The 25,141-nt window shown below is 48.7% G+C and overlaps 1 protein-coding gene across 1 annotated transcript; it reads left to right on the top strand.

Moving 5' to 3' along the window:
* Positions 1-905: 905 nt before the first annotated feature.
* Positions 906-19,147, top strand: LOC144127548 (solute carrier organic anion transporter family member 4A1-like). Its single transcript, XM_077660542.1, has 13 exons — positions 906-1,109; positions 2,887-3,141; positions 5,473-5,766; positions 8,514-8,859; positions 9,902-10,001; positions 10,081-10,202; positions 10,777-10,920; positions 12,014-12,103; positions 12,740-12,932; positions 14,881-15,043; positions 15,957-16,195; positions 17,530-17,594; positions 18,597-19,147. Exons 1-13 carry the CDS (start codon positions 927-929, stop codon positions 18,836-18,838), a joined length of 2,436 nt encoding a protein of 811 aa, XP_077516668.1. The 5' UTR covers positions 906-926; the 3' UTR covers positions 18,839-19,147.
* Positions 19,148-25,141: the final 5,994 nt, after the last annotated feature.

Genomic DNA, 25,141 nt, shown 5'->3' with positions numbered 1-25,141 from the left:
ATTATTCCGGAGCCCTCCACTACGGCACCTCCTTCTCCCTTTCTTCTTTCACTCCCTCCTTTATCCCTTCCCTTACGGCGCGGTTCGGGTGTCCAACGATATATGAGACAGATACTGCGCCATTTCCTTTCCCCAAAAACCAATTATTATTATTATTATTGTGCTCTATAACTCTCTTGTGACTGTCAAAATACCGCCACAATATCCGTGTCAGCTGTGCCATCTGACCAAACAGACACCCATCCTTTTGAGCATAGCTTCTTACCACTATTCTATTAGCTTTGGGCTCACTGTGCCTGCCGGTTTTCGCAGCCTAGTCTCCCCTCGTTAATAGGCTCCGGATACAGGTGCTCGTTTTCAAAGCCCTACATTCTTCAGATGATTTACCTACGCCATGAGAGAGCTGAGAAGTTGAGAGCAATGACAGCTGCCTTTATGGAAGCGGTAAAATAAATATTTTTTTCCCTGTCATCCCTCCGTATTGCCGACCCCTCTATCGCCCCCCCCCCCTTCTCCTCCGCCACTTTTTTTATTATTTCTCGCATCGCTATACGAGAATGTGTCAGATGACAGCTGCGCCACAGAAGGCGCGCACACGCACTTGTTACAGCATGTGTGGGAGTTTGGCTCTGTCACTGAGCAGGAAAAAAGGCCCCCCGCTGCGCTATTTTTTCCAGTGCTTGAAACATGTGCGCGAAAATTGCCTGTGCACCCCGTACAAGTACGACGACCCCGTGATGCGACGCCACTGGCCGCGCAAAAACTGCATGCGAGGTGTCCGCCGTACGGCGAGCGTTCAAGTGGCTTGTGTACGGTATATATCTTGCTATGTCGACGTTCACGATGGGTGACCTTCCCTCTAAAACTCTGCGGACGTCGCACCTCGACTGTGCCTAACAAGGCCATGTGCGGAAGCGCCAGGAGCCATGTCGGAGAGAGAGCGACTGTCGAAGAAAATGTGCGAGCATCAGCACCATCGCGAAGGTCACGCAGGGGATGCCGCTCGTGCAGGCCACCGAGTGCCACGAGCTTCGGAACCAGAAGCAGCCTCGTTCGTCCGCCGCAGTCTTCAAGCTGTCCTCTTTCGCGTCCTGCTTCAGCCGAACATGGTAAGTGCGCCTCGAAGGCGAGCTGTTCCTCGAAATCCTCGCGTGCCCGCCAGGAACGATGCACCTGGCAAGATTCGGTCGTGCGCAGTGAGACCCGACTTGTCATGGTCGCGGTAGGCCTGACCACGGCGGGTTGGGATTCGGCCGAAGCGCGACGCCTTGAAACCTGGAAGGTCGTCTCGTCTCTGCGAGCTAGCTTGAAGGTGGCGAGATGCAATAGCGTCTGTGGGCTCAAATGGCGGAATCTAGCGACCGTGATAGGCTCATCACTGCGTGGACTTATACTGTAGGCCGAAGAGAAAGGACGTCTGTAGGCACTGCATAACTTGTTTTAGACGACTCACGCTGTGTATTTAGGCACGGCAAAGATCGCAACCAGCTCCCTGCTCGTCTTGTTTACGCGAATGGCCCTCCTCGCTGCTCTCACGTAAGCCGTCGTCAGTGGAATATTTCTCCCTTGCGTTTTGTGCGACACGTCGGTGCTGAACACTAAATGTAGAAGCGTGATGGGAAACTGCATTGTTTCACAACCTGCTGGCGCTGAATTGAAGTGGTAGATTTATCTGCTGCTAGCCAACCATAACCACGATCACGCTGTCTCATGCGATTTGGAGGCAACCAGTAATCTTGAACTATACCTATACAAGGATTAAATCGCTCTAATGCGGTTTACTTTTTAAGAAAGGCGGGCTTTAAAATATCACAGTTACTTGGCCCCTTGGCTTCTAAATGCTGCACTGCCATTTTTATTTGAGAGCAAATGGTCCTTCACAGGACAGGGCAAACTAGAGAGATATGAGAGAGGCCTTTGTCCTGCCTGCAGTGGGCGTAGTGATGATGACGATGAAGTGATCGTTACAGCAGAAAGAAAAATCTTGGTCTTATTTGGCCGGAACGACAGCTATAACCGTAAAAGCGGCGCATCTAATACTGCGGTCGCCCGTTAATGCTTGACGTGGCAGTAGTTGATTAAATGCCCAGTGCCGTCATTTTCCAAAGATTACTAGACCACAGCTTTTGCTGCTGGCCCGTGTTTCGCAGCTCTGGTACCTCCCCTGGCACTGCGAGACTCTCCTCGCCCACAGATTTTGAAGCACCCGATACATTCTACAAGCTTTCCTGCAAAGACTAGAATCAAACCTGTTGGGATGACAACTCTCGAAAAGAGCAGCCATGAACTGATGCAGTACGTGGCACGCAGTAGGCTCCTCGTTAATTTAGTGAAAATCTAGCGCGGCGATGTTTCTCTAGTTGCACCCAATTATATACCAGCACACAGATTTTCCACTTTTCCATGTTGAAGCATGTGTGGGAATCGCGCCGATAGCCTCTTGCAGCCAGCTTGGCGCCGACGGCGGAGTTCAGAAAGATGTTTTATGGCGAGTTCCGCGCAAGCTTCGACTCGAGTTGCAGCGTACATCTGGAAAGAGAACGCCGATAGTTAGGGCTAGGAGTAGCGGACGCTGACAAGCGGCGATTCTTTCGCTGGTCGCCTTAACGACACTAGTTTTTTGAAGCGAAAGCTTCACTACGCTAGGTTTTCAGGGGGCAGCGTCAGTGCAGTCACGTGACAGGTCTCACGTGGTGTCGCGTGGCAGGTCATGTGACCTCCTGACGTCATCAAAATCTGCCCACCATGGCCGGTGGCAACTGCCCCATCGGTCATTTCATCGACGCTTTACAGACAATCCGGCAGTGTGCCATGCAAAGGAAGCTTTCGCTTCTCACAAGGGTTAACCAAAGTTTAAACCGCAGCTAATTTTTGCTTCGATGTCAGATGGCCCTGTGGAGGGACCCGAAGGCGGCTTCGGCCACCGGCGACGGCAGTCAGACTCCCCCTGCGGCTGCGGACGATCTGCTCAAGAAACCGAGGCCTGACTCCGAGGAGAAGACCGACACGAGGAGGCGCTCGCTGAGCCGCTCGCGCCGTCACCACCGCCACCACCAGCGTGGAGAGCAGAAGCACCAGCAGCCGGAGAAAGAAACTGGGGGCGCGGATGTCGCTTCAAGCCCCACCCCCGCGCCCACGCAGGTAGCTCATGCTGACACGTCCTGCCTTTGTATAGAGCGGCCGTGGCATGGTGCTTAAGACCTTCCAGGAACTGGCGCTTCTCAAAAGGGTCCGCTATTGTTCGACAATGCAGCTCTAAGCTGCCATACCTTCTGCGTGGGCTTCTAAGTATATTTATTTATTTATTTGTTGTACACCTCAAATGCCCGTAATAGCGGCATTGCATGAGGGAAAATACAATGCGATACAAAATATTAATACGATATGAATGACAATGGGGAAGCTTTAGAGGTGATGAGAGTTTTGAGCCTGACTGGTGGCGCTTGTGAGTATATTGGTGCGCCTAGCGTGGCCCTGTGTAGTGTTAAGGGCCTCAGGTAAGGCCTGCTAGCTGATAGTGGGGCACTGGATTCGTTAAACCGCAAGGGGAATGATGTACAGCCTTTGTCAAGATTAGATCCCAAGGGGGTTACAGTCTTTGTTAAGATTAGATCCGAAGTGGGGTTCCGTTCTGGGTCATGGTGTGTGTCTTGTTGTGTATATATACATCGACAGCGTTTCAAATTTCTTAAAGGGGAGAATAACTCCCGTCCTCACTACTCTATATAAGACTTCTACGGGTGTGTTACAGGAGCCCTGCTACATGGACACCACACGTTGTGACAACGGACGCGTGGATGAATATCAGTACCTAAGCGGGCTTCGAACGTCCTTGATTGGGGTTCTAGTTTCTTAAGGTTCAGTTTCGCTGTCTACTCTGACCAAGTGGTCGAACTACCACGGCTTGACAAAACGCAGGGCAGAACTACAGAGTATTCACTCCCTTTTCTGCGGTGAAGGTACGAGAACGCCGATGAGACCATGGCGTAAACCATTGGTTGGAGCCCCGAGTGTTCCTGATCCATGCGAGCCTGTTTGCTTGTTCGCTACGTCAGCATATGCAGTCGCGTTTAGGCTAACCCAGTAGCCTGTATTACGCAGTCAGGAGCTTGACAAAATTTCATCACGTCAAGTATCGTGATGGAAGATAGTTGCATACAGGTGGCATGCATGTTTTAGTCTGTCCGTCTGCGTGACTTGTTGTGTGGTATGTGGATAGTGTAGGAGTCCGTTTTATGGCTAACAGTGAACCCATATGGGATCCGCGACGGCGTTTGCGCATTCTTGGACTTGGTCAGTGACTGCATTTCTTCGCTTTCGTAGTCTGTATATTGTGTGTCAGTGCTATATGGTTTTTGCCGTGTACAACATGTGACTGCAAAATGCAATCTCGGGCTTTGCGAACGGTTAACTAAGGCGTAAATATCGCGCCACAATAGACTGCTATAAAAGGTTAGGTGCAATTTTTCTGCAAATGAAATATTTATCGGACAATAATTTTTTCTCCTCACAAATGGACCATGAGCACCGTTATCTCATCCTCTGGAGTGAAAAACTACTTGTCTTGGAAAGCAAGGAGATAAAATTTTGCAGAAAATGAGCGAAATAAATTGTAGGCATACATTGATGTTATACAAATGAAAAAAAAAACACACCCAAATGCCGAATATTTGATGTTACAGGGAAGTTTAGAGCCTAATGTAATAATGCCTGCCGGTCCCATGCCTGCAGAATTAAATCAGTGGGCGGCTCTCGGAGACTGTAGCCCTGAGGATTATGTCTAGCAATATTCAAGTAAAACACCATAGCTCAATGGGGTAGCAGGCTAGGGACACGTTTCTACCTACCGACCTCTCCGCCTTTCTGACCACTAGTTTTTTTTTTCCTTTATTTTAAATCTTACTGATCTGTTGGGCTATGCGTGGCTTAATTCGGTATAAACAGTGCCTGGAGATTCGTATGGCAGGAAGCGCTGAGAAAGTAGTGATGGTGTACAACTGAAATCCGATTCTTTCAGTTGATAGTGTGGTCAGCGCTGACAGCGCTGTCTGTACAAGAGAGACTATCCTTGATTTCTCTTCAACCCTAGCCACGCTAATCTTATCAGGACAAATCATTGAGTACAGCTGATGACAGGAGTGGAATATAATAAAATAAAAGGAATCGGTGTATTACAGTAGTCCTGGCTAGGGATTCGCACTTTCGTTTTGGTTATTCGGCGCGACGCTAGAACACTGAGCAATTTTGCCAGCACGTTAACGCTGACTAGTCGTGGTAGCTGCCGACACGGAAGCTCAGCCATGACAGCAGCTGAATTCTCCGGCCATTGACGAATTACACGTAAGTTAATTGACCTAGTTGATTGACCTATACCTATGAGGTCAGTCGAGTGAGAACGATAGCAGCGTATACAGTGCGAGGACTAACAGGGGTCGGGTCTCGTGTCATTCCTTTCGGCCGGACTGACCGCAGGTGTCCAAGGACGTGCCTCTTCTGTCGCCGTCGGAGGAGGCGGTGGCGGCGACGTTGACGCAGCCCCCGGCGCTGGTGTCGTCCGCCGAGCCGATGCCGAAGTGTGGCCGCCTCCTGAGGGCCTTGCGGAGGCCGGGCTGCGTGGTCGCCTTCTTTTGCAGCTGCGCCTTCCTGCAGGGCCTCATCACCAACGGCTGCGTCAACTCGAACCTGGCCACTCTCGAGAAACGCTACCAACTGCGCAGCGTAGAGACCGGGCTCATCGGCAGCGTCTACAGCGTCGCCTCGCTCATGGTACACGCGCGCTCGGAAAGCGACTGGCTGGACGCAATGTGCATGCAGCTTAATTGAGTGGATTATCCAGGGTGCTTCATCCAAGACTTTACACAGTTTTTTAAAATAGGCTTTTTCGGTTAGAAGAGCGCATTTTTCGGCATAGCATTGCCAGCCGCGTAGTACATCAGAATACAGCTAAGACGAGCTAACTAGCAGGCTGGCTAACTAATATTGAATGGTTAACTTTTTAACTATTACGGTTAGGTTTCGTAATTATTGAGAGGCGTGTTGTCCATCGTGAGTAATATCCATATCAGTTCTTAGAATTTCTAAAACGCTGTTACCGTCGGCGCTGTGGCCTAAGAAAGTTTGGCTACATCGCGTCAAAAATACATGCGCTTTTGAGAAGCTTGCAGGCAAAGCAACCTCTCCAGTGCACGTAACTCATGAAAATAGCTGTGCCGATAAAAAAAAGCGCATTTCTAACTCAAAAAGCCTATTTATAAGAATTGTTTAAAATCTTAGGTGAAACATGTCCCGTATACGCGTGCTTAAGCTCTTGGATTTTATCTAGCGTACACAATACGTCATTTACTTGCAACACGGAGACGTCACTAGGGGTGTGCGGGGACTGGTGTTCGGACTACGCCGGAAGCAGCCCTTAGAGGGCGCGCATGTGCAGCTCAGGAAAGGGGGGGGGAAGGGAGGGAGGCGTGACGGGGGTGTTGGAAATGGGTGGACTGTAGGGCCACCGCACCAGGTGCCGCTAGTCTCCGACTACGAAAGTCGTGTGATGCCAAGTATCACAGCCCACATCGCGGGCCTAAACTGAGGTCGCGAAACACAAGCAAAATTGGTCCACTAAAGAAACTAATCACAGCAGTGAATGCGCAAAGTATTGTGCAACGTGGAGCATACTTGTGCACTGACCAAACGCGTAACTTGCGAAAACGAGCAGCTACGTCGCGCCCGAGAGCACCCACATGACGTTTCGAGAATAAGAATCGTAAGGCCTTGTAGAGCTAACCACTGTTAACTTGTCAAAGTTACGGATGTAAACAAGATACTGCCTTTTCAGGTGACATCAGACTCTCTGGATCATGTTATAGAGCCCACTGATTTTACAGTGGGCCCTACCGATACCTGCGTCAAACTGACAATAGGTCGTCATTTGCAGAACCGGGCCTCATCTCTGGGCGCTTTCAATTTAAACTCTGCTCACTGCGATAGACGTGACACGCACTGAAGGCGGCGAAACCGAAGTCAGCTCGCTCGTACCAACCTCTCATGATTCTGTTCAACACGGTTGTCGCGCTTTCGCAAGCCCAGAAAATCTGGACAAATACTTCTAGTTTGCAGGGCTGCCACTACTTGACGCGTGGCGCTGAACGCTCAGAATCGCCGCGTGAATTTCGAATGTTCGGTACACCCCGTTGGTTTTCTATGGCCGTGGCGGTGGGAGCTCAGGAAGCATTTTATAGGCAAGATTTTGCAGCCAGGAAGAGTCAGCCATGTCAAATCGGCACTTTTTCCCAGAATCTTCCGGGACTCTCCAGTTTTCTCTAAGCTACAAGTTTCATACATCCCCTTTTACTTACGCGGTATCCGCTACTGGCGGCCAACAGTTGCTGACGTCGAGGAAACCACGGCATTAATCGACCGCCACGGTTTTACAGACAGCGATAGCTGTTAGGCGACCATCCCTGGCTTTATCTTAGCCATCGCCGTCGGCGTAACCGGTGGGTACGTTAATGTCACGTGACCTTATGTCACAGTCAACCTGAGTCGCATAAGCCTACGGGTGGTTCTGTTTGGAACAGCCACATGCCAGTGCAGGGGTGCACTTCACCACTGCACCAGTGCGGCAGAAATATAACCCCAAAAATTTAGGGGGCAGTTTGGCGATCTAAAGTGCGCGAGGCGAAAGCCTTTACCGCGCCACTTTGACTGCCTCTGTTTTGAGAATGAAGAGTATACGCACTTGTTTGTGAATTCTTTGTTTATTTGACCGAGATACGTTGACTGGTTGACTGCTTCTTTTGCTGATTTTGGGGGCGGGTAGGCCAAATTTCAGGGCTACCCGGGCCAAATTTGGGGGTCACCATGGTGTTCGCCATAGAAATTAGGCTGGACATCGATTTGGTGCAAATTGGCCAAGGTCAAATTTCGCGGGTGGGTGGGCCAACTTGGGGGTGACCCGGGCCAAATTTGGGGGTCACCATGGTGATCGCCGTAGTCGAATTGGAGTGGACATCGATTTTGGTGCAAATTGGCCAAGGTAAAATTTCGGGGGTGACCCGGGCCAAATTTGGGGGTCACCATGGTGTTCGCCGTAGTCGAATTAGGCTGGACATCAATTTTGGTACAAATCGGCCAAGATCAAAGTGTGGGCATGACGTCACTTCCGTTGTCGTGACTTCCTGTTGGTGATGTAACGGACGGACAGGATCTCGACCGGGAGTATGAGCCATTAAAGGCTTTCGCCTTAAAAACTAAACAGCTATCGCTGAACATCGCGTCACACAGTCGTAACCGCTCTGTGAGTCTTTTGATATCCTCGCACTTGCTAATTAACTACCTCGCGTCGTAGCTATAGCATGATTCGATTGACCTTAGCAAAATGCTTGATATCTGCCTTGGTTCTCCGCAGTCCCAACGTCTTCAAATCTTATGGCTTGTCCTTGTCGATAGCATGAAAAATGCGCAAGACCCACGTATGCGCATCAGCTTCCGCCTCCCGAACAACTATCGGCGTGTCGGTGCAGGTCCTTCTGCCAGTGACGTACTACGGCAAGGACAAGAACAAACCCCTGTTGATGGCGTTCGGCACGTGCATCATGGGCGTCGGCTCGTTGACGATGGCGCTGCCGTACTTCGTGGGGCCGCAATACTCATTCAGCCAGCCCAGGCCCGACACCTGCGAGCTGGCTGCCGCAGTTAGCAACGAGAGCGGCCCGGCGTGCGAACCCGGTGCCGGAGACCTGCGCAACTACAAGTGGTTCTTCTGGGTGGGCAATTTCATCAACGGCATCGGCACGTCGCCCTATTTCACGCTGGGCATCGCCTACCTGGACGAAAACTTCCCCAGGGCCGTGTCCGCCAAGTACATCGGTACGTGCTGGAGTGCATTCTAATAATAATAATAATAATAATAATAATAATAATAATAATAATAATAATAATAATAATAATAATAATAATAATAATAATAATAATAATAATAATAATAATAATAGGTTTTTGGGGAAGGAAATGGCGCAGTATCTGTCTCATATATCGGCGGACACCTGAACCGCGCCGTAAGGGAAGGGATAAAGCAGGGAGTGAAAGAATAAAGGAAGAAAGAGGTGCCGTAGTGGAGGGCTCCGGAATAATTTCGACCACCTGGGGATCTTTAACGTGCACTGACATCGCACAGCACACGGGCGCCTTAGCGTTTTGCCTCCATAAAAACGCAGCCGCCGTGGTCGAACCCAGTAACTCCGCATCAGTAGCCGAGCGCCCTGGAGTGCATTCGCTTGACGCTGCTCTGTGCGCGTGCGCAGGCTAGTATAGTCAAAGCTGGCTTAATTCCTACGAGGCTGTACCGATATTTTTGCTCATGTTCAGTTCCTTCGTGTCATTGACCTGGCTCGTTTCAATGTCTGGGCAGCGTCTCATGCTGAATCGTCAAGCGACTGCTGAGAACAGGTAGTGCAGACGCGAATAAATATAATATAAATTCAGCGCTGAATTTGTGTGCAATATTTAAAGAATAAAATAAAAGAGTGGCAGTGTGCTTGCTAGAGATTCTCTTTATAACGAGGTGAAGATATGACACTTGCAATCGACTTCAAAAAAAGGCTAAACATGATTTGAGTGATCTCAACGCCACTGTCGGATAGAACCAACCTATGTAAAAACTGACAGGAATGATCACATTCGAGCATCTTATAACTTTTAAACAAGACAAATAACAGGTAATTGAGCAGTAAGGCTGTATTAGGCGTTCATAAATCTCCAAAAAGCGAAGGCACCCACATTTCATGTTGGACTCGAAACATAGTGTTGAAATTGGCCATTTTTGGACGCAGTATAAGTTGAGAATCGCTGAATTAATGCTTGCCCGCCAAGTGCTGTTTCCGTAGTGACGACCTGCACGCCGTTGTTTCAGCCGCTTTTCAAGCAAGTGCCATCGTTGGACCGGCCACAGGATTTGTCGTCAACGGACACTTCTTGAAATACTACGTCGACCAAGGCGTCAATCCAGCACTGTGAGCAAATACTTGAGAAAGGTGGCCGTCACTTCAGACAACCGGCATCATGGGCTGTTTTTTTTTTTTAATCACGCAGGCTGGGCCTGACCCGTGACAGTACCGCATGGGTGGGAGCCTGGTGGTTGTGCTTTCTCTACGCCGGGCTGCTATGTTTTGCAGTCGCCTTACCTGTTAGCTTTTTGCCAGCAGAACTGCCAGGTGAGGCTACAAATACCGGGGAGTCAAATTCAAATTCTTATTTCAGCATCACATAATTCATGCTGAGGGCCGTAGACTAAAAGCCACACAAGCGGCTTGACGAGGTCCACGGCCCCATTTACCTGACAGATTGACACAGCAAGAAACAGTGCAGAATACAGTGCATGAACTTCTGCAACATTTGGGCGAATGCTTTCTTTTGGTTTTGACGGTATTGAGTATACAATGAGCCTTACAATGAACATTTTCGTTAAAAAACTGCGCAGTCTTTCCGAGTCCCACAGGTACAGCGCACAAGCCGCGCTATTTCTTTAAATGGGTAACAATGCTTTTGGTATGTCGAGAGCCTTGTGTTAACAACGCAGCGATTAGAGGGTTGGAACGAAAATGCACATTAAGAACTTCTACTGTAGGCCTTTACAAAATGTAAAACAAACAATGCCGAATTAATCAGTTTTAATGAGCCAAGCATTCGCTGAACTTCATAAATCAATAATATTGATTGCTTAAGTATTATATCGCTTAGTCCGTCGGTTGGAGCTCCTCTGTGCTGAAAAAAAAAGCTTGCTTGCAGACCGAGCGATCGTCATGGCGGAAAAGAAGCTTGAAGAACAAGCGAAGCCTGCAGATCAGCACGAAGAAAACATGCGGACCACAGTGATGTCCCTGCTCGGCATAAAGCCATTCGTGCTGGTTTGCTTCGCTGGGTCTGCAGAGCGTAAGTATACAGCGTCACAGGTTCCGCGGAGCGCTATCGTAAGCCGCTCATCCCAGCAGCAACTTCTGTTTTTTTTTTCCTGAAGAAAACCAATTTCATCCTATATATATATATATATATATATATATATATATATATATATATATATATATATATATATATATATATATATATATATATATATATATATATATATATATATATATATATATATATATATATATATATATATATATATATATATATATATATATATATATATATATATATATATATATATATATATATATATATAAAGCTAAGGATCTTAATCTGTGAACACGTTGAACACAATTAACTCGTATTTCTCAGAAAAGTCTGGGCTGCTACCTGGGCTAAAATCCGGACGAAATTCTCCAAGATGCGCTAAATGTCATCTAGGCGCATAGATGCCATGTCCGCTAACGATAGCCTCCTTTTATCATAGCTGATGAGAGGGCGCAAGTCTTAATTTTTTCAAATGGGGTGTCTGACCACCTGCTGACAACATACCGATTGGCTTCGGCTGTGCTCACGCGTACTGGACATTTTTGTATTCGATATGACTTTAAAAGCGTTAACATGAGCAATGCTGGCACAAGGTTGAAAAAGATATGCGAGCTTGACAGACAGAGTTCTTGTGCGCTTCTCTGTATATGTAACTTTACAAAAAGTGGCGAAAATAATGAGTTGTACAGTGTAATTTGTAGTCAGCGAAGAAAAGAAGCATAACCCGTGTGCATAACCGTTCACAACATGGTCATTCCGTTGTAGAGACGCAATATCTTCTGAAGAGAACCTCAGAGTGGAAGCTAAGTATATTGAACACACAACATGCAATTCGTACATAGTTTGTATGCTTATTCCTTTGAATGTTTGAATAACATGCAGACTGATTGCTATGACATCTGTGGCGTCATACTTTTAAACAATGGTCAAATTCTCTTGGTCATTCTTAGTGTTCCGTGAACGACCACTTGTACTCGCAGAACACTTAATATATATAGCGTTCTAATAAGTGAATTTCTAGTTTATTAATCCGTTATCGATCAGCTTGTTATTAATCTTTTCGCAGTGATGGTCGCAAGCGGCCTGTCTTCATTCCTGGTGAAGATGCTGCAGGCGCAGTTTAGCATGACAGCGTCGACAGCGTCAATGATTATGGGTGCGTACGTATACGCTTACGACTACAAGACATGCTCATACTGCATTTACGCAGTCTAGCCTTTTCGTAGCGGTTCTTCGCAACCAGCAACGTTTTTGCAACCTAATCAGATGATTTGCTGACATTCGCTCGATTTTTTTCTGTTTCTGTCATCGATGGCACCTCTCTTGAGTAACAATGAATTAGTGCGCACCCGGCCACTAATTCAAAATGTCATCACAGGCAGCCATTATTTTAGCACGTGTGTTGTAGGGCGCATGTACCGCGAATCTAGGCAACAAATATTTCAAACATTTTTGACCCATAGTCTTCGAAGTGGCGAAGTGAAAAACTATGGCTGTATCCACAAAGTCCTCGCATGTAAAACTGGTTCGCGACCATTGTCTCATCGGTTGACTGGCCCCTGACGGGAGATCGGCAATAATGAATTGAAATGAGCTGCTGCGAGCCCAATTTTATATAAGCGAAACTAACTGAATTCAGAATGAACATATCTGTCAGTTTTGTGTAATTGCTAGCCTTTCATAAAAATGCTTGATGTGGCTTACTCACAAGAGCTGTGTGTTCCTGTGTACAGGCTGCGGGCGCATCCTCTAAGTACACCCTATAATACATCGTACAACATTCCTGTTGCAGGCTCGGTGACCATACCGACAGCCATGGTGGGCGTCATGCTGGGCGGCGTAGTCATCTCTCGCTACGAGCTGGGCGCCAGGGGAATCGTGCGCATGTGCGCGCTCGTGCTGCTCGCGCCCATCACGCTGGTCACGGTTCTGCTGTTCCACTGTGGCAACATACCCTACCGGAACGTCCAGTACGACACCAGCCTGTAAGCACCGAGACACTCTGCGGGGCCATGCCTTAGTTCAGTGCTTGCTTCGATATCCGCTTACTGCTGTCAGCTTTAAAATCTTTCACCGCCTCTGTATATGCGACAGGTGCTGTAGGATGGCTAACTGCGTGCCAAGAGCACGATTCATTTCTTGTACAACGGTCCTTTGAAAGCTGATACACAACGCACTTGAAAATCTTGGCTCTGCGCGGTGTGAAGACTTTGTGCGTTTCTCAGAATATCCTTGATCTAGCTCAAAGGAACGATTTTCATTTGCAGAGGCGAAGCTGAAATGGTGAACGCTCTTACCCGAATTCCCTTAAGAACTCTTGCGTAGTTAAGCGAGCAGATGTGTTATGTTACGCCTTCTCTGTGTTGCCTGTAGCCCCGCTTGGAAGACTATACGAGAAAAAGCCGGTACGTCGAAGAGCAAAAAAAATTGTATTTTGCATGCCATATATTGTTCGACCTAACAGCGAGCATAAAATCTTTCCGCCACACAGGAGAATTAAAATAAGCAAGTCTTCCAACGATAGGGGAGCCTTATTCACAGAAGTGAAAGCTCTAGGAAGTGACAAGTATTTTGCTGAGAGCTGAGTATTAAGCCGATAAACGAAACCAACTGCTAAAGAGGTGAATCACAGCATCTGTACAGCCGATCGTAATGGACGCCTAGGCGACGAAGGTTACCCTTACAAAAATGGGTTTGACCTTTCAGTCATACATGAGTCACCCACGAGTCACCCCTGTCACCTACCTGTAGATTCGACCTTCCTGTAGACTTAGTCTGCAGAATGTCTGTAGACGCCGAGCGGATTTCAAGTAGACTAGTCTTTAATATGCGCGCCTAGTGTGTATGCGTAGGTATATATATATACATTTATATATTTTGAACCATGACACATTTTATAATTACGATTAAATCGGTTTGACCTTTCAGTCACCTATGAGTCACCCACCAGACACCTTCATGTAGACCTAGTCTGCAGATTTTCTGCAGACTAGGTCTAGATGTTCTGCAGACTAATGTGTTTAAGTATGTATGCATGCATGTATACTGAACCAAGACACATTTTATCCTTAGTTTTGCCTTTTTAAACTTTCCCGCTGGATACACAGTCTGAGAGTGCCTGCAACCGACAGCAATTAATATTAATTGAAATAAGGTAGTGGCTATGTAATCTGCATTAAATGCAGCAGTTGCACTATCGGTCAATTCAGTGTGGAAGCAAGTCATATATAACGGTTATTCTGCACTCAGTCTCACGCCAGATGCTAGTTACAAACCATGCCTGCTTGCATCTACCAAAACTTGTTTGATCAGTAGAACACTAATTAAGGTTAAACTACACAGGCTCAGCAGACTTTCTGCAGAAAGAGTGTCCCAATTGACCGCTGGGAGGTGACAGAGGGTGACAGAAAGTCTGTCACCAGTCTTCACATATTCTGCGTCCTTGGTGAATCAAGGTCTACAAGATTTCTGCAGAAAGACTGCAATTTTTTTTGTAAGGGTAATCCGGAGTCCTCCAATATGGTTTGCCTCTCAGCTCTCCGCGTTGCCTCGACATACACGTACCTCATACCCAGCAATTCTGGACAGAAGCATTTTTGAGTGAGAAACCGTTTATGAACGCGATTTTTTCATTTAACGGAAGATTTGACTAACAATCAATATGTCCACAGATCACCCCACAGCAGTCGTGTATTTTTTTTCTATTCACGTTTTTTTTATCGTCAAAGGCGTTTCCTATCGGGTTTCTATTACAGTCTTAAATCGTCGATGCGATCGCTGGAAACACTTCAAATATCAGAATAATGGGCAATTAACTTCAATATTTCGATAACAGTGTCTTACAACTCTACAATTTTCAAATTTTTTTCCCGAGAAAGCTGGACTTGGTTCGGTATAGATTGAATGTTAAGCCAACTGCGCTTCCCTTCGCAGCACCAGCGTGTCTAGCGTGAACGTGTCGCTGACCGAGGCGTGCAACAGCCGCTGCGGCTGCACCACGACGCGCTTCAATCCCATATGCGGCCGCGACGGGTACACCTACTACTCGCCCTGTTTCGCCGGGTGCCTGCGCGAGTACGCCACCGCCGACAGCAGGGTGCGTGCCACTCAATACTTTTTTCCCAAGGCACGAAGGTACACGCTTGGGAGGAGCGTAAGTCTCGTATCCTGGCACCCTGTGTGCTATACAGTCGTGGTTTCATGCATCCGAGCAGGATACAGAAGCTCTGCAGGGCGCCAGTAAAAAAATTAAGAAAACCTAAGGTAACGTGATTGAGTCACTGGTACTCAGTCCAGATCACGCGGCACGTAATGAATTTTTGACAGAGTGTGGATTTCTTTTTTGTTCCTTGAGATTTACACTTGCACAGCCCTGACGGATGAAACAGTCGGCGATAGTACACAGCTGTGAAACATGTTGGAAAGCGACCCGCGAGAGCAAAAACACGTTGTACGACAAACCAAAGGCAAAGATTTTTTCATTGCTGTGATATATTAGCTAGCTATGCGAACGCTTCACTGTGAATTGCGAACGCGCAGCCAGCTTCCAGGGGCTACAACTTTCAAGCCTTTTCTTCTATAAAGCCATGCGTGACTGGCAGTCGCATAAGCTTCGGTCAGTCATGAAAGTCAATAAGATTGGGGATGGCCAGTTACGATGGACATTAAATGCGCTCTGTATGGCCTGCAAGGCTCCAGCAGCGACCTTAAATTGCTGTTGTATTTAACCATCGTTATCCACCGTGATCCATAATCCACCGTAATCCATACCCTCACACGGCCCTTACCCTCACGAGGGCCCTTATGGGTACTGTAAATAAATAAACAAACACTGCAAACAGCTGTGCTCGTTCAGTTGGCCGCTGAATAGATAGCTTTTACCCTCTAACGTGCCCCCCTCTCTTCGTGAAGGAACCTCCGAGCACACCCTGCGTGTTGCAAGTCATAGTGAGCAGGACTGTGGAGCAAGGACGAGCAGTTACGCGAGCCCGCTGTCGGCGTGTGCGCAGGCGTACTCGCAGTGCCTGTGCGTGAACCACACAGCCGGAGGCAGTGGCGCAACAGCAGCAGCGGGATCCTCCTCCGTCAGCCCGTTCGGCACCGTGCCGGGCACCATGGTCGAGATCGAGGCGGTGCGGAACAAGTGCCCCAATCCGTGCGGCCTCGTCAACGTCTTCATACCCATCCTAGCGGCCATCGTGTTCGCCACCTTCTTCCTCAGCACGCCCGCCGTGGCAGCCACGCTCAGGTAGCTCGTACGTTAAATAACTTTTTAATAACCTACCAAACACGATTGATTTCAGGGCACGCATTTCAAAGAAATCACTGGACAGTGACATAAAAAATACTTAACTTTATAGGTTCCCCTTATGTTGCTTTGTTAGGATACAATCATTTAACTTTCTGTTCGAGTGTATGCTACGTTTAATAGATGTACTTTTTATGCTTGACAATGTTTACACAATTTTCTTTTCTGTTCAGTTTCAACGTTTGCTCTCTGTACAGGATGCATTGTATATGCTTATTAGTTTTGTGTGCAATTGCACCCTGTCTGCCGTTACTGCTCGATAGGGCAAGAGCCTCTGTCAAGCTTCGCCTTTAGCACCTGCTTTATTGTGCGTTTTTTGCCGGTATAACTAACCAATGAATGAACTTTTTACTTGTGTTGGCGAATGTAAAAGAAAGAAAAATAGAAGCTTGGGCCCGGGTGAGTAAAGCTGTTGACGCGTCTTTGTACGTAAAGCTGATTTATAATTGGGCGCCAGGCATTGATTTGTTGCACATCATGACGACACGGAGTAATGAGGGTTGCGCAAGTATAGGTTAGTTAGCAGACAGACAAGCTCCCGTAGTGTGCATGCTTTCTGTTCTTTGATTGACCTTGTTATAAACTCATATGCGAACATATGTTTAGCAGTTCTCGCTGCATTCCACTATTCTCAGTGGTGCCGTTCCTATGTATAAATTATATATGTATGAATTAGGCCGCCGCGGTGACTCAGTGGTTATGGCACTCGGCTGCTGACCCGAAAGATGCGGGTTCGATCCCGGCCGCAGCGGCCGAATTTCGATGGAGGCGAATTCTAGAGGCCCGTGTACTGTGCGATGTCAGTGCACCTTAAAAAACCCCAGGTGGTCGAAATTTCCGGAGCCCTTCACTACGGCCTCCCTCATAGCCTGAGTCGCTTTGGGGCGTCAAACCCCCATAAACCATAAACCCATGTATAAATTGCATGAGACAGCGTGCAACGCCTTTTTCGGCATTATCTTGCACGTCTTTTCCCACCAAACAGCATACAAGTTTTTGGTGTACAGATTTAATCGTCCGAAGCCTTGGCAGCTCGCAAGACTTACAGCACACGTGAAAGTCACACGGTACGTTGTACATCCCAGGATTATGAATCGAGGCGCATGAATCGAGGCACAAGTTTCCTGTGTCCCTCTTAGTGCCTGTCTGCCCTACATTGTATATGCAGCACGTGTCCGTTCTGTGCAGTATGTATGCTTCCCTTAACCCATGTCGGCAAAATGAACTTGGTTTCATTTGATATGGATTAATTCCTCTCTGCCCTTTCCTTCCAGGTGCATCCCTGAGCAACACAAGTCAGTCGGCCTCGGAATTCAGTGGACAATCGTGCGGGCATTCGGTGAGTACGAACAAAATGCTGCCGCCCTATAGACAGACACCAGGTTTACAAGCATACGTGTCTCACTGAAACACCGGATGCGGCTGGAGTACTGGTGGATCCGCAGTGTGTGGACTCGCTTATGCCGTTGCACGTTGAATTTTCTGAGCATTCTAGTTTGAACGACTATATTTGCAAATGTGGCACGAGCGGCGTGTCGGACTCCACGAGAAGCTTCTGCGACTGAGAAAACCAGCTGATTGAACGACATCGTATAGGGGGTTATGCTCGGCATTATGGCACACATTTATCGTATAACAGCAGACTGGGAGCCGCCGCGGTGGCTGAGTGGTTATGGCGCTCGCCTACCGGCCCGAAAGACGCGGGTTCGATCCCGGCTGCGGCGGTCGAATTTCGATGGAGGCGAAATTCTAGTGTACTGTGCGATGTCAGTGCACGTTAAAGAACCCCTGGTGGTCGAAATTTCCGGAGCCCTTCTCTACGGCGTCTCTCATAGCCTGATTCGCTTTGGGACGTTAAACCCCCATAAACCAAACCAACCAGCAGACTGGGAAAGTTGACAGACTTATATATTTACAACCAGTCCTCAAAAAACAAGACACAGAAGAAAAGACGAACTCTGCGTTGATCCTGACGTTTAAAAAATATATCAGCTTCGAAATGGTGTTGCACACTTTTTCGTGCTCTTCTTTACTGCTCACTTGCTAACAGCCTTCTTCATAGGTGTATGCTTCAGTAACGTTTGTTGCTGGGCTAGCGTCGTCCTGTCTCGTCTCGTGTGTTTTGTAGCGCCTTATCTCTTAAAGTCCTTAAGTCGTTCATACGTGCATGGTGAAATTCATTCCTATGAACCGTACCCCATCTGTTGCTCCTACCCCCGCCTGGCGACAGCAGCGCCACCGCGTCTTTAGTCACAGATGGGTGTTTTGCTCATGGCCACTTCCGTCAAAACTGGACCCAGCTGAGTGTGGGCATGCACTGTTGATGTCGCCTGAATCGCAGGGCTGATCCCGGCGGGCGCGGCGTTCGGCCACACGATCGACGCCAGCTGTGTGCTGTGGGAGGAGCCGTGCGGTTCGTCGCAGGGCGCCTGCGCCATCTACGACAACCGACTGCTCAACCGCAACGTGTACTTCCTCATCTTGGCGCTGAAGTCGGCCTCGCTCTGCTGCTTCGGCCTGGCGCTCTTCTTCCTCCGCGAGCCGCGGCCGCCGCCCGTTTCCGTCGCCGCGCTGCCTGACTGACGACTGCTCCTTCCATGGCGAACCTGTACAGTGTGCGTGCTTGTGTGTGCGGTGCCGTGCCTGATTAGGCGGCGGAAAGAAAAGAAAAAAAAACGATTCGCCATGGTCGCTTTTCTTCGTGTTCAAACATGGAGCACGCTCCAAAGAAACAGGTACTGTTGTGTCTGGCGGCTACTGACATCAGGCAAGTATCCAGGGAGGAGTATTCACCGACACGTGCAGTCTTTGTCAAAAGCATACAGCCCAAGGGGTCTGCTGCTGAGCCGTGCAGCGCGCCTCCTCTTGCATGCCCACGGACCCTAACCTCACGAAGGCGGGAGGAACTTAAGTCCTCCATCCTCCCAAGCTTGTCTAATGTGCTGAAAAGAGCACCGATATGCGGCTTGGAAGTAAACCCCTTGGGCTTTGTACTTTTGACGAACACCGTACAGGGATGGTCTGTTAGGTCGTCCCAGTAAAGGTGACTTTCTCTTGTCGATAGTTGATTGCGTGCCTGCTTTGGGGGTTGACCGGAAGATCTCATGATGCGGGACATACGCGCCTGCTGGTCTTGACTGCCTCCAGGCACAACAGTAAACTTCTTGTCAATAATGCACAGTCCACTGGGATTGCTTCTGGTCCATGCGATGTGGTTCGTTTTGAATCACCAGCGTTCCAAATTTGTCGACAATGCGAAAGAATCTCCTCACAGACCAGGTCTGACTGTCGGATGCATGTATATTACAAGCGCCAGCACAGTCCCTCGGAAATGAATACTCCACAGGCGGGTTGAGGTAAAGGAGGCCTGGCCAAGTGAAATCTCGATTCAAGCAGAAAAATCTCCGCACGTTGTCCTAGAAGATTACCGCCATATTGCAAAGACATGTTGGGGCGGACTCCCACCTGCCACACAGGAGACCCAAGACCAATTTTTCATGTGCCCATGACCGATTTAATGGGCAGAACTCCCGTGTGGAAGCAAAGAAACCCTTGTAGCCCGTTGGCATAGCGAGCCTCCTGGTGCACCTGAAGACACCGGTCTTGCTTAGCCTTGTTGGGGATGTCGATATAATGGTGCTGGAAGGATCTGCGTCAGCAGCGTAATTTCAGCAGAGTTTTTAGGCTTCACTGACACGAGAGAATCCCAAGAAAAAAAGCCCTTGCAGCAGCGCAATTGCTGTGCAACTTATTTGTAAAATGCTGTTTCTCTAACTCCACATTGGCTGAGTAGTGGTCAGCCATGATACCAGGTGCACCGAACCGAGATGCTGCGCAGCTGCCCGAAGGAATATTTCTTGTCACGAAAAGTATCTTTGGACGTTAAACTTAAGTTGGCGTTCACAAGGTCTTGTCCGCCTGCGTTCAAGTTCCAAAAGAGGTTAGTATTCCGGCTGTCACCACTTCGCGCACTTTTGCGTGCGCTCCCAGACACCTTTAGAGCGTGTGGGGGTAGCGGTCTCTGTCACAGGGGAGATGTCCTCGACTCAGCGTGGCAAGCTCAGCCGGAGACCAGCTACCAAGTGACAAGGGGGTTGGTCGTTTGGTGCCCAGCTTTCGCCGGTCGCAAGCCAGAGAATGGGTCGGAGCCAAAGGTTCACAAAACAAAACAGTTTATACAGCTTAAGAGACGATACAGAGGGTTTCAATATCACTCGTACGAGCAGATACAAAGTGATTTACACATACAACGCACTCGAGCAAAGTAACAATAGAGAGATAATTCAACAAAACTCTTTGCACCTAAAGTGCGCAAATACAGAAAGAGACAAATAAACAGAACACGAGTTGATCACCGGGCACTGCGACAGTCCGACGACTTGAGGAGCACGACGGGGCCGATCCGCAGACTGGCGCATGTTGCCTCGCTGGTCCGTCTCTGGCTGGTCGAGTGGTGTTCTCCCGGGAGTAGAGCGGGCGCGCTTCTCTGAAGCTTAAACGGCGGCTCGGGCTAACAGACAGCGGTTGAAGCCCCTCATTTATAGGCGCAGTGCGCGTCTGTTTGTTCTTCGCGCCAGGGCAGGCGCGCACATACACGCAGCTTCATCTGCACAAACTCCTTCTTCTCGCGCCGGGCGCGCGACCCCATTGGTCGAGCGCTGAAACCACCTTCTCGAACAATCTAGGCCATTCGCGGCACGCTGAGTCATCGGTGCAGGAGCGAAGGGGAGAGGGCATCACTTTGGCGCGGTCAAGGTTATCCCCTTTCCGTCGACAACGAGCAAAAACTTCTCGGACATTCCAAAAAAATCGACGCCGCGCGCGGCCATGCCCCCCCTCGGCGCCGCGCTGGCGAACTGAGTGGAAAGTTACACAACCCCCGGGGTTCCTTCCCCGCTGTTTTTTTTTGTTTTATTTTACCGCGCGCGGGCGCGATTGCTTACGCGCAGCGCCGGGTTTTTCGAAGATGCGCCGAATTTTGTGACACCGGCGCATGGTTTCAGCCGTACAGCGCCACATGAAAACCGCCCATGCCCAGTGAAGCTTAGCCATTGAACCCTTGTCGATTGTGGTCACCCTGGCTGAGTACACAACCGCCTGGTATACAACCACACTACAGACATAAGCTCTCATGAACGAGAGATAAAACATTTATTATTTCATTGAAGTGTTCTACGAGTCAGGTAGGCGGACTCAGTTCAGGACTCCGGTGGCTTGGGCGGATGCCTGGACCAGTCTGATGATGCGACACTGGTCCTCCAGACCATTGCTGGTCAGGGCTGCCTCCCACTGCTCGCATGATGTCTGTAATGTTTTTAGATTAGGTGGTTTTTTGGGACAATTCCAGGAAATCTGAAACAGCGTAGGCTTATCGCCGCACCATGGACAGAAGGGGCGGTATTTGGAACGGTGAATGAAGCTGTACAAGTACATAACAATGCGTGTCGGTCGCCAAGGGTGAAACTTTCTTTCAGCGGCGGCTAGTTTGGGCTGCCATCCTTTCCTGATCGATGCTCCCATGTCGATCAACGCCCAATTCTCTTCTGTCGCTCCACTCTACTCCGGAGAGTTGACGGGGCTCCTTGCTCCAACCACCTAGTCAGGCACCTAATACCCCTGCCACACGGGACTTCTTCAGGGCCTTTGCCGTAAAGTTGTCTTATTGCACTAAAGGAGGAAAAACGAAAAGGAGCAGCGGCGCTGCTACACGGCAAATCCAAAGGAGCTAGCACGCGGCCTCCGTTTATGCCAAAAGTCACCGCTGTGTGTGAAGCGGCGCTAGTAACATTATGAAATTAAAGCAGACGGTAGCACTTCAGCTAAGAGGATACGGCTAGTGCTTTCGTTTATGTTGGGAAAAGTAGCTATCACGATAATAAACGAGCGTTCTGAAGGTGAGAAACGGATATTCTGAAACAAGTTTCTTTTTTTTATCGTTCCCGGTCCGACCACGGTACAAATACAAATACCTTTGTTTCAACATCAGGGATGTTAGGTGCGCACCCAAAAAGCCTATGACTGGCTTGACAGGGCGGTGCACCCCCGTACTTTTTCGTTCGGCTCCTCGTTGTGTGTGAGAGGCGTGCTTTGTTGCTTATGTCCTTGTGCGTATTTCAAAGAAATTAGGTGGTGCCTGGTTAGCGTGCTGCCGTAATCATGAGCGACGAACCACAAGACGTTAGAACGAAGTGTGTAATTGCCATGAAGAGCAAACGAAGAAAAAAAAGCAAAGCGAGAAGCGCAAGCACGTGTGTGTCGATGCGGCTGCTGAAAAGCGTTCCAAGTCCTTTCTTAGCAGTGTAGGTGTATTAAGTCATAGCCTCATCTATGGTTAAGTGCACTGCAACGCAAAATTAACCATTAAATAAGATATATTAGATATTTTTTTACGTTTTCAAAACTAAAAAATGCGCCAATTTTTTTATTCTTTGAGCTCGCTAGCTGGCGCTGCCACCTGGGTTGCTCCTTTAAGCAACTTTAAGGCCGCTGACGGCCGCCTTTGCGGCTACCGACCTTGATCGCAAAGGTCTCGACGCTTTGCCGTGTAGATGCGCGTCACGCGCCTTTGGGGCAAAGGACCTTAATTCATAAGGCCTTACAAGTGCCCGTGTGACAGGGGTATTAGGGACGTTCGTACGCCTTGGCTGAAGCGGGGCTTTATATGTACGACGTGTGGTCTTTCACATGATGATTGTGATTGTGAAAGAAGAGGCAGTGTCGGTGTCCGCGTGGGCAAGAGGAACCGCTGACGGGGCCCATTAACACTGTCGCGTAAAGGCGGAACTTAAGTGTTTCCAAATTTCTTACTGCGTTAGCCGTATAGTCTTATTCCGGCGAAAACACCGCGGTGTGTGTCTAAAGCCTCCACCCACACATCATTACTCTCTCCTCCTCCAGAAGGCCACCACCTACTTCAGTCCTCAACAAGCCCCCTACACAACAAGCCCACGCAGCTGCGGTACGAAACCCAAAGACGAAAAAGTGAAAATGTAAAAAAAATACTGATTGCATACGATTGTCCATCAATTTTTATCCCCGTTCTAAACCCTCTCATTTGCGTTTTCTCCTGCGAAGTATTTTTCTGTTCGAGATAAAAAAAAATCCAAGGATATGACTGTGCTAACTGGAATTTTGGGCAAGTTGATAATAATTGAATCAGAGAGGCTTAACGAGGAAAGTCGGAACGAGGTCTTTCTTCCCTTGTCCTGTGTTTTCGCGCGAAGCCTTTGTGTCAAAAAAGGGGTAATGAACTAGACAAGGAACGGGAAATAACACTGAGAAAAATACAAACACATACTCAAGCCAAAAAAAGTCTTCACGCAATCTACGCAGGAGGCTATAAGCCACAATGCGCACACTGTGGCATAGAAGCGGACGTATACCACATGGTATGGGCCAGCAAAAACAATACAGTAATATAAAAAATGAATGGAGCGATGGGAGTAAATGCAGTTCAGCTCAGATCCCGGAAGTTTAGCAGGAGTTGAACTGCAAATCATGATCAATGAGTTAGACAGGCAGAGCAGATCGATGGGTCTAAAAATTAACATGCAGAAAACCAAGGTAATGTTCAACAGCCTAGCAAGGGAACAACAGTTTACAATTGGCAGCGAGAGCCTAGAAATAGTGACTGAATATGTCTACTTAAGGCAGGTAGTGACAGCTGATCCGGATCATGAGAGGGAGATAACTAGAAGGATAAGAATGGAGTGGAGCGCATATGACAAATTCTCGCAGATCATGAGTGGCAGTTTTACCAATTTCCCTCAAGAGGAAAGTGTACAACAGCATAATCTTAGCGGTACTCACCTACGGGGCAGAAACGTGGAGGCTAACGAAAAGAGTTCAGCTTAAGTTAAGGTCAACGCAGCGAGCCATGGAAAGAAAAATGATAAATGTAACGTTAAGAGATCGGAAGCGGGCAGAGTGGGTGAGGGAACAAACACGGGTTAATGACATCCTAATCGAAATCAAGAGAAAGAAATGGGCTTGGGCAGGGCCTGTAATGCGAAGGCAAGATAACCGCTGGTCCCTAAGGGTAACGGAGTGGATTCCAAGAGAAAGTAAGCGTAGCAGGGGGCGGCAGAAAGGTGGGCGGATGAGATTAAGAAGTTTGCAGGCAAAGGGTGGATGCAGGTGGCAAAGGATAGGGTTAATTGGAGAGACATGGGAGGGGCCTTTGCCCTGCAGTGGGTGTAGTAAGGCTGACGATGATCATGATGATGATGATGACCGAAAGGGCAAGAGCGGCTGTAAGGTCCAATGGAGTCCCAGAATAGGGGGACCGACCACAAATGTTAGTTCCAGTTAAAACGTTCTCATCATCATCATCAATGAACAGAGTGTGGGAACTTCGGAGTGCCGTATCTTTCCCTGGCCAGCGAGGCGCGCCGTGGAGACGCAGGAAAGTGGAGGTTTTCCTCCTTCCCCACGGGCGAGCAGCCAGAAGGTCAGCTCGAGAGCTCTGCGCTGCCCTCTTCCCCAAATCGGTCGCAAGCGCGCACCGCCAGGCGCCGCCGGAGCGGTCGCTGATTGGCCGAAGGTGAGAACGGGCAAGTGCGCCGACCAGCCGCGGTGGCTCAGTGGTTATAGCGCTCGGCTCCTGATCCGGATTTCCCGGGTTCGAACCCGACCGCGGCGGCTGCGTTTTTAGGGAGGAAAAACGCTAAGGCGCCCGTGTGCTGTGCGATATGTCAGTGCACGTTAAAGGACCCCAGGTGGTCGAAATTATTCCGGAGCCCTCCACTACGGCCACTCTTTATTCCTTTATTCACTCCCTTTTTATCCCTTCCCTTACGGCGCGGTTCAAGTGTCCGCCGTGATGTGTGACAGATACTGCGCCATTTCTTTTCGCCCAAAACCAATTTTCAAGTGCGCCGAGATCGG

This window comes from Amblyomma americanum, chromosome 4, assembly GCF_052857255.1.
Source record: "Amblyomma americanum isolate KBUSLIRL-KWMA chromosome 4, ASM5285725v1, whole genome shotgun sequence".
Lineage (NCBI taxonomy): Eukaryota > Metazoa > Arthropoda > Arachnida > Ixodida > Ixodidae > Amblyomma > Amblyomma americanum.
The sequence above is the reverse complement of the archived record's forward strand: the minus strand, read 5'-3'. Positions and strand labels throughout refer to the sequence as shown.

Coding starts and splice junctions, on each gene's coding strand:
- LOC144127548 (XM_077660542.1), top strand. CDS start 927: ATGTCGGAGAGAGAGCGACTGTCGAAGAAAATGTGCGAGCATCAGCAC. Junction 1,110..2,886: donor TCCTGCTTCAGCCGAACATG/GTAAGTGCGCCT, acceptor CTTCGATGTCAG/ATGGCCCTGTGGAGGGACCC. Junction 3,142..5,472: donor CCACCCCCGCGCCCACGCAG/GTAGCTCATGCT, acceptor GACTGACCGCAG/GTGTCCAAGGACGTGCCTCT.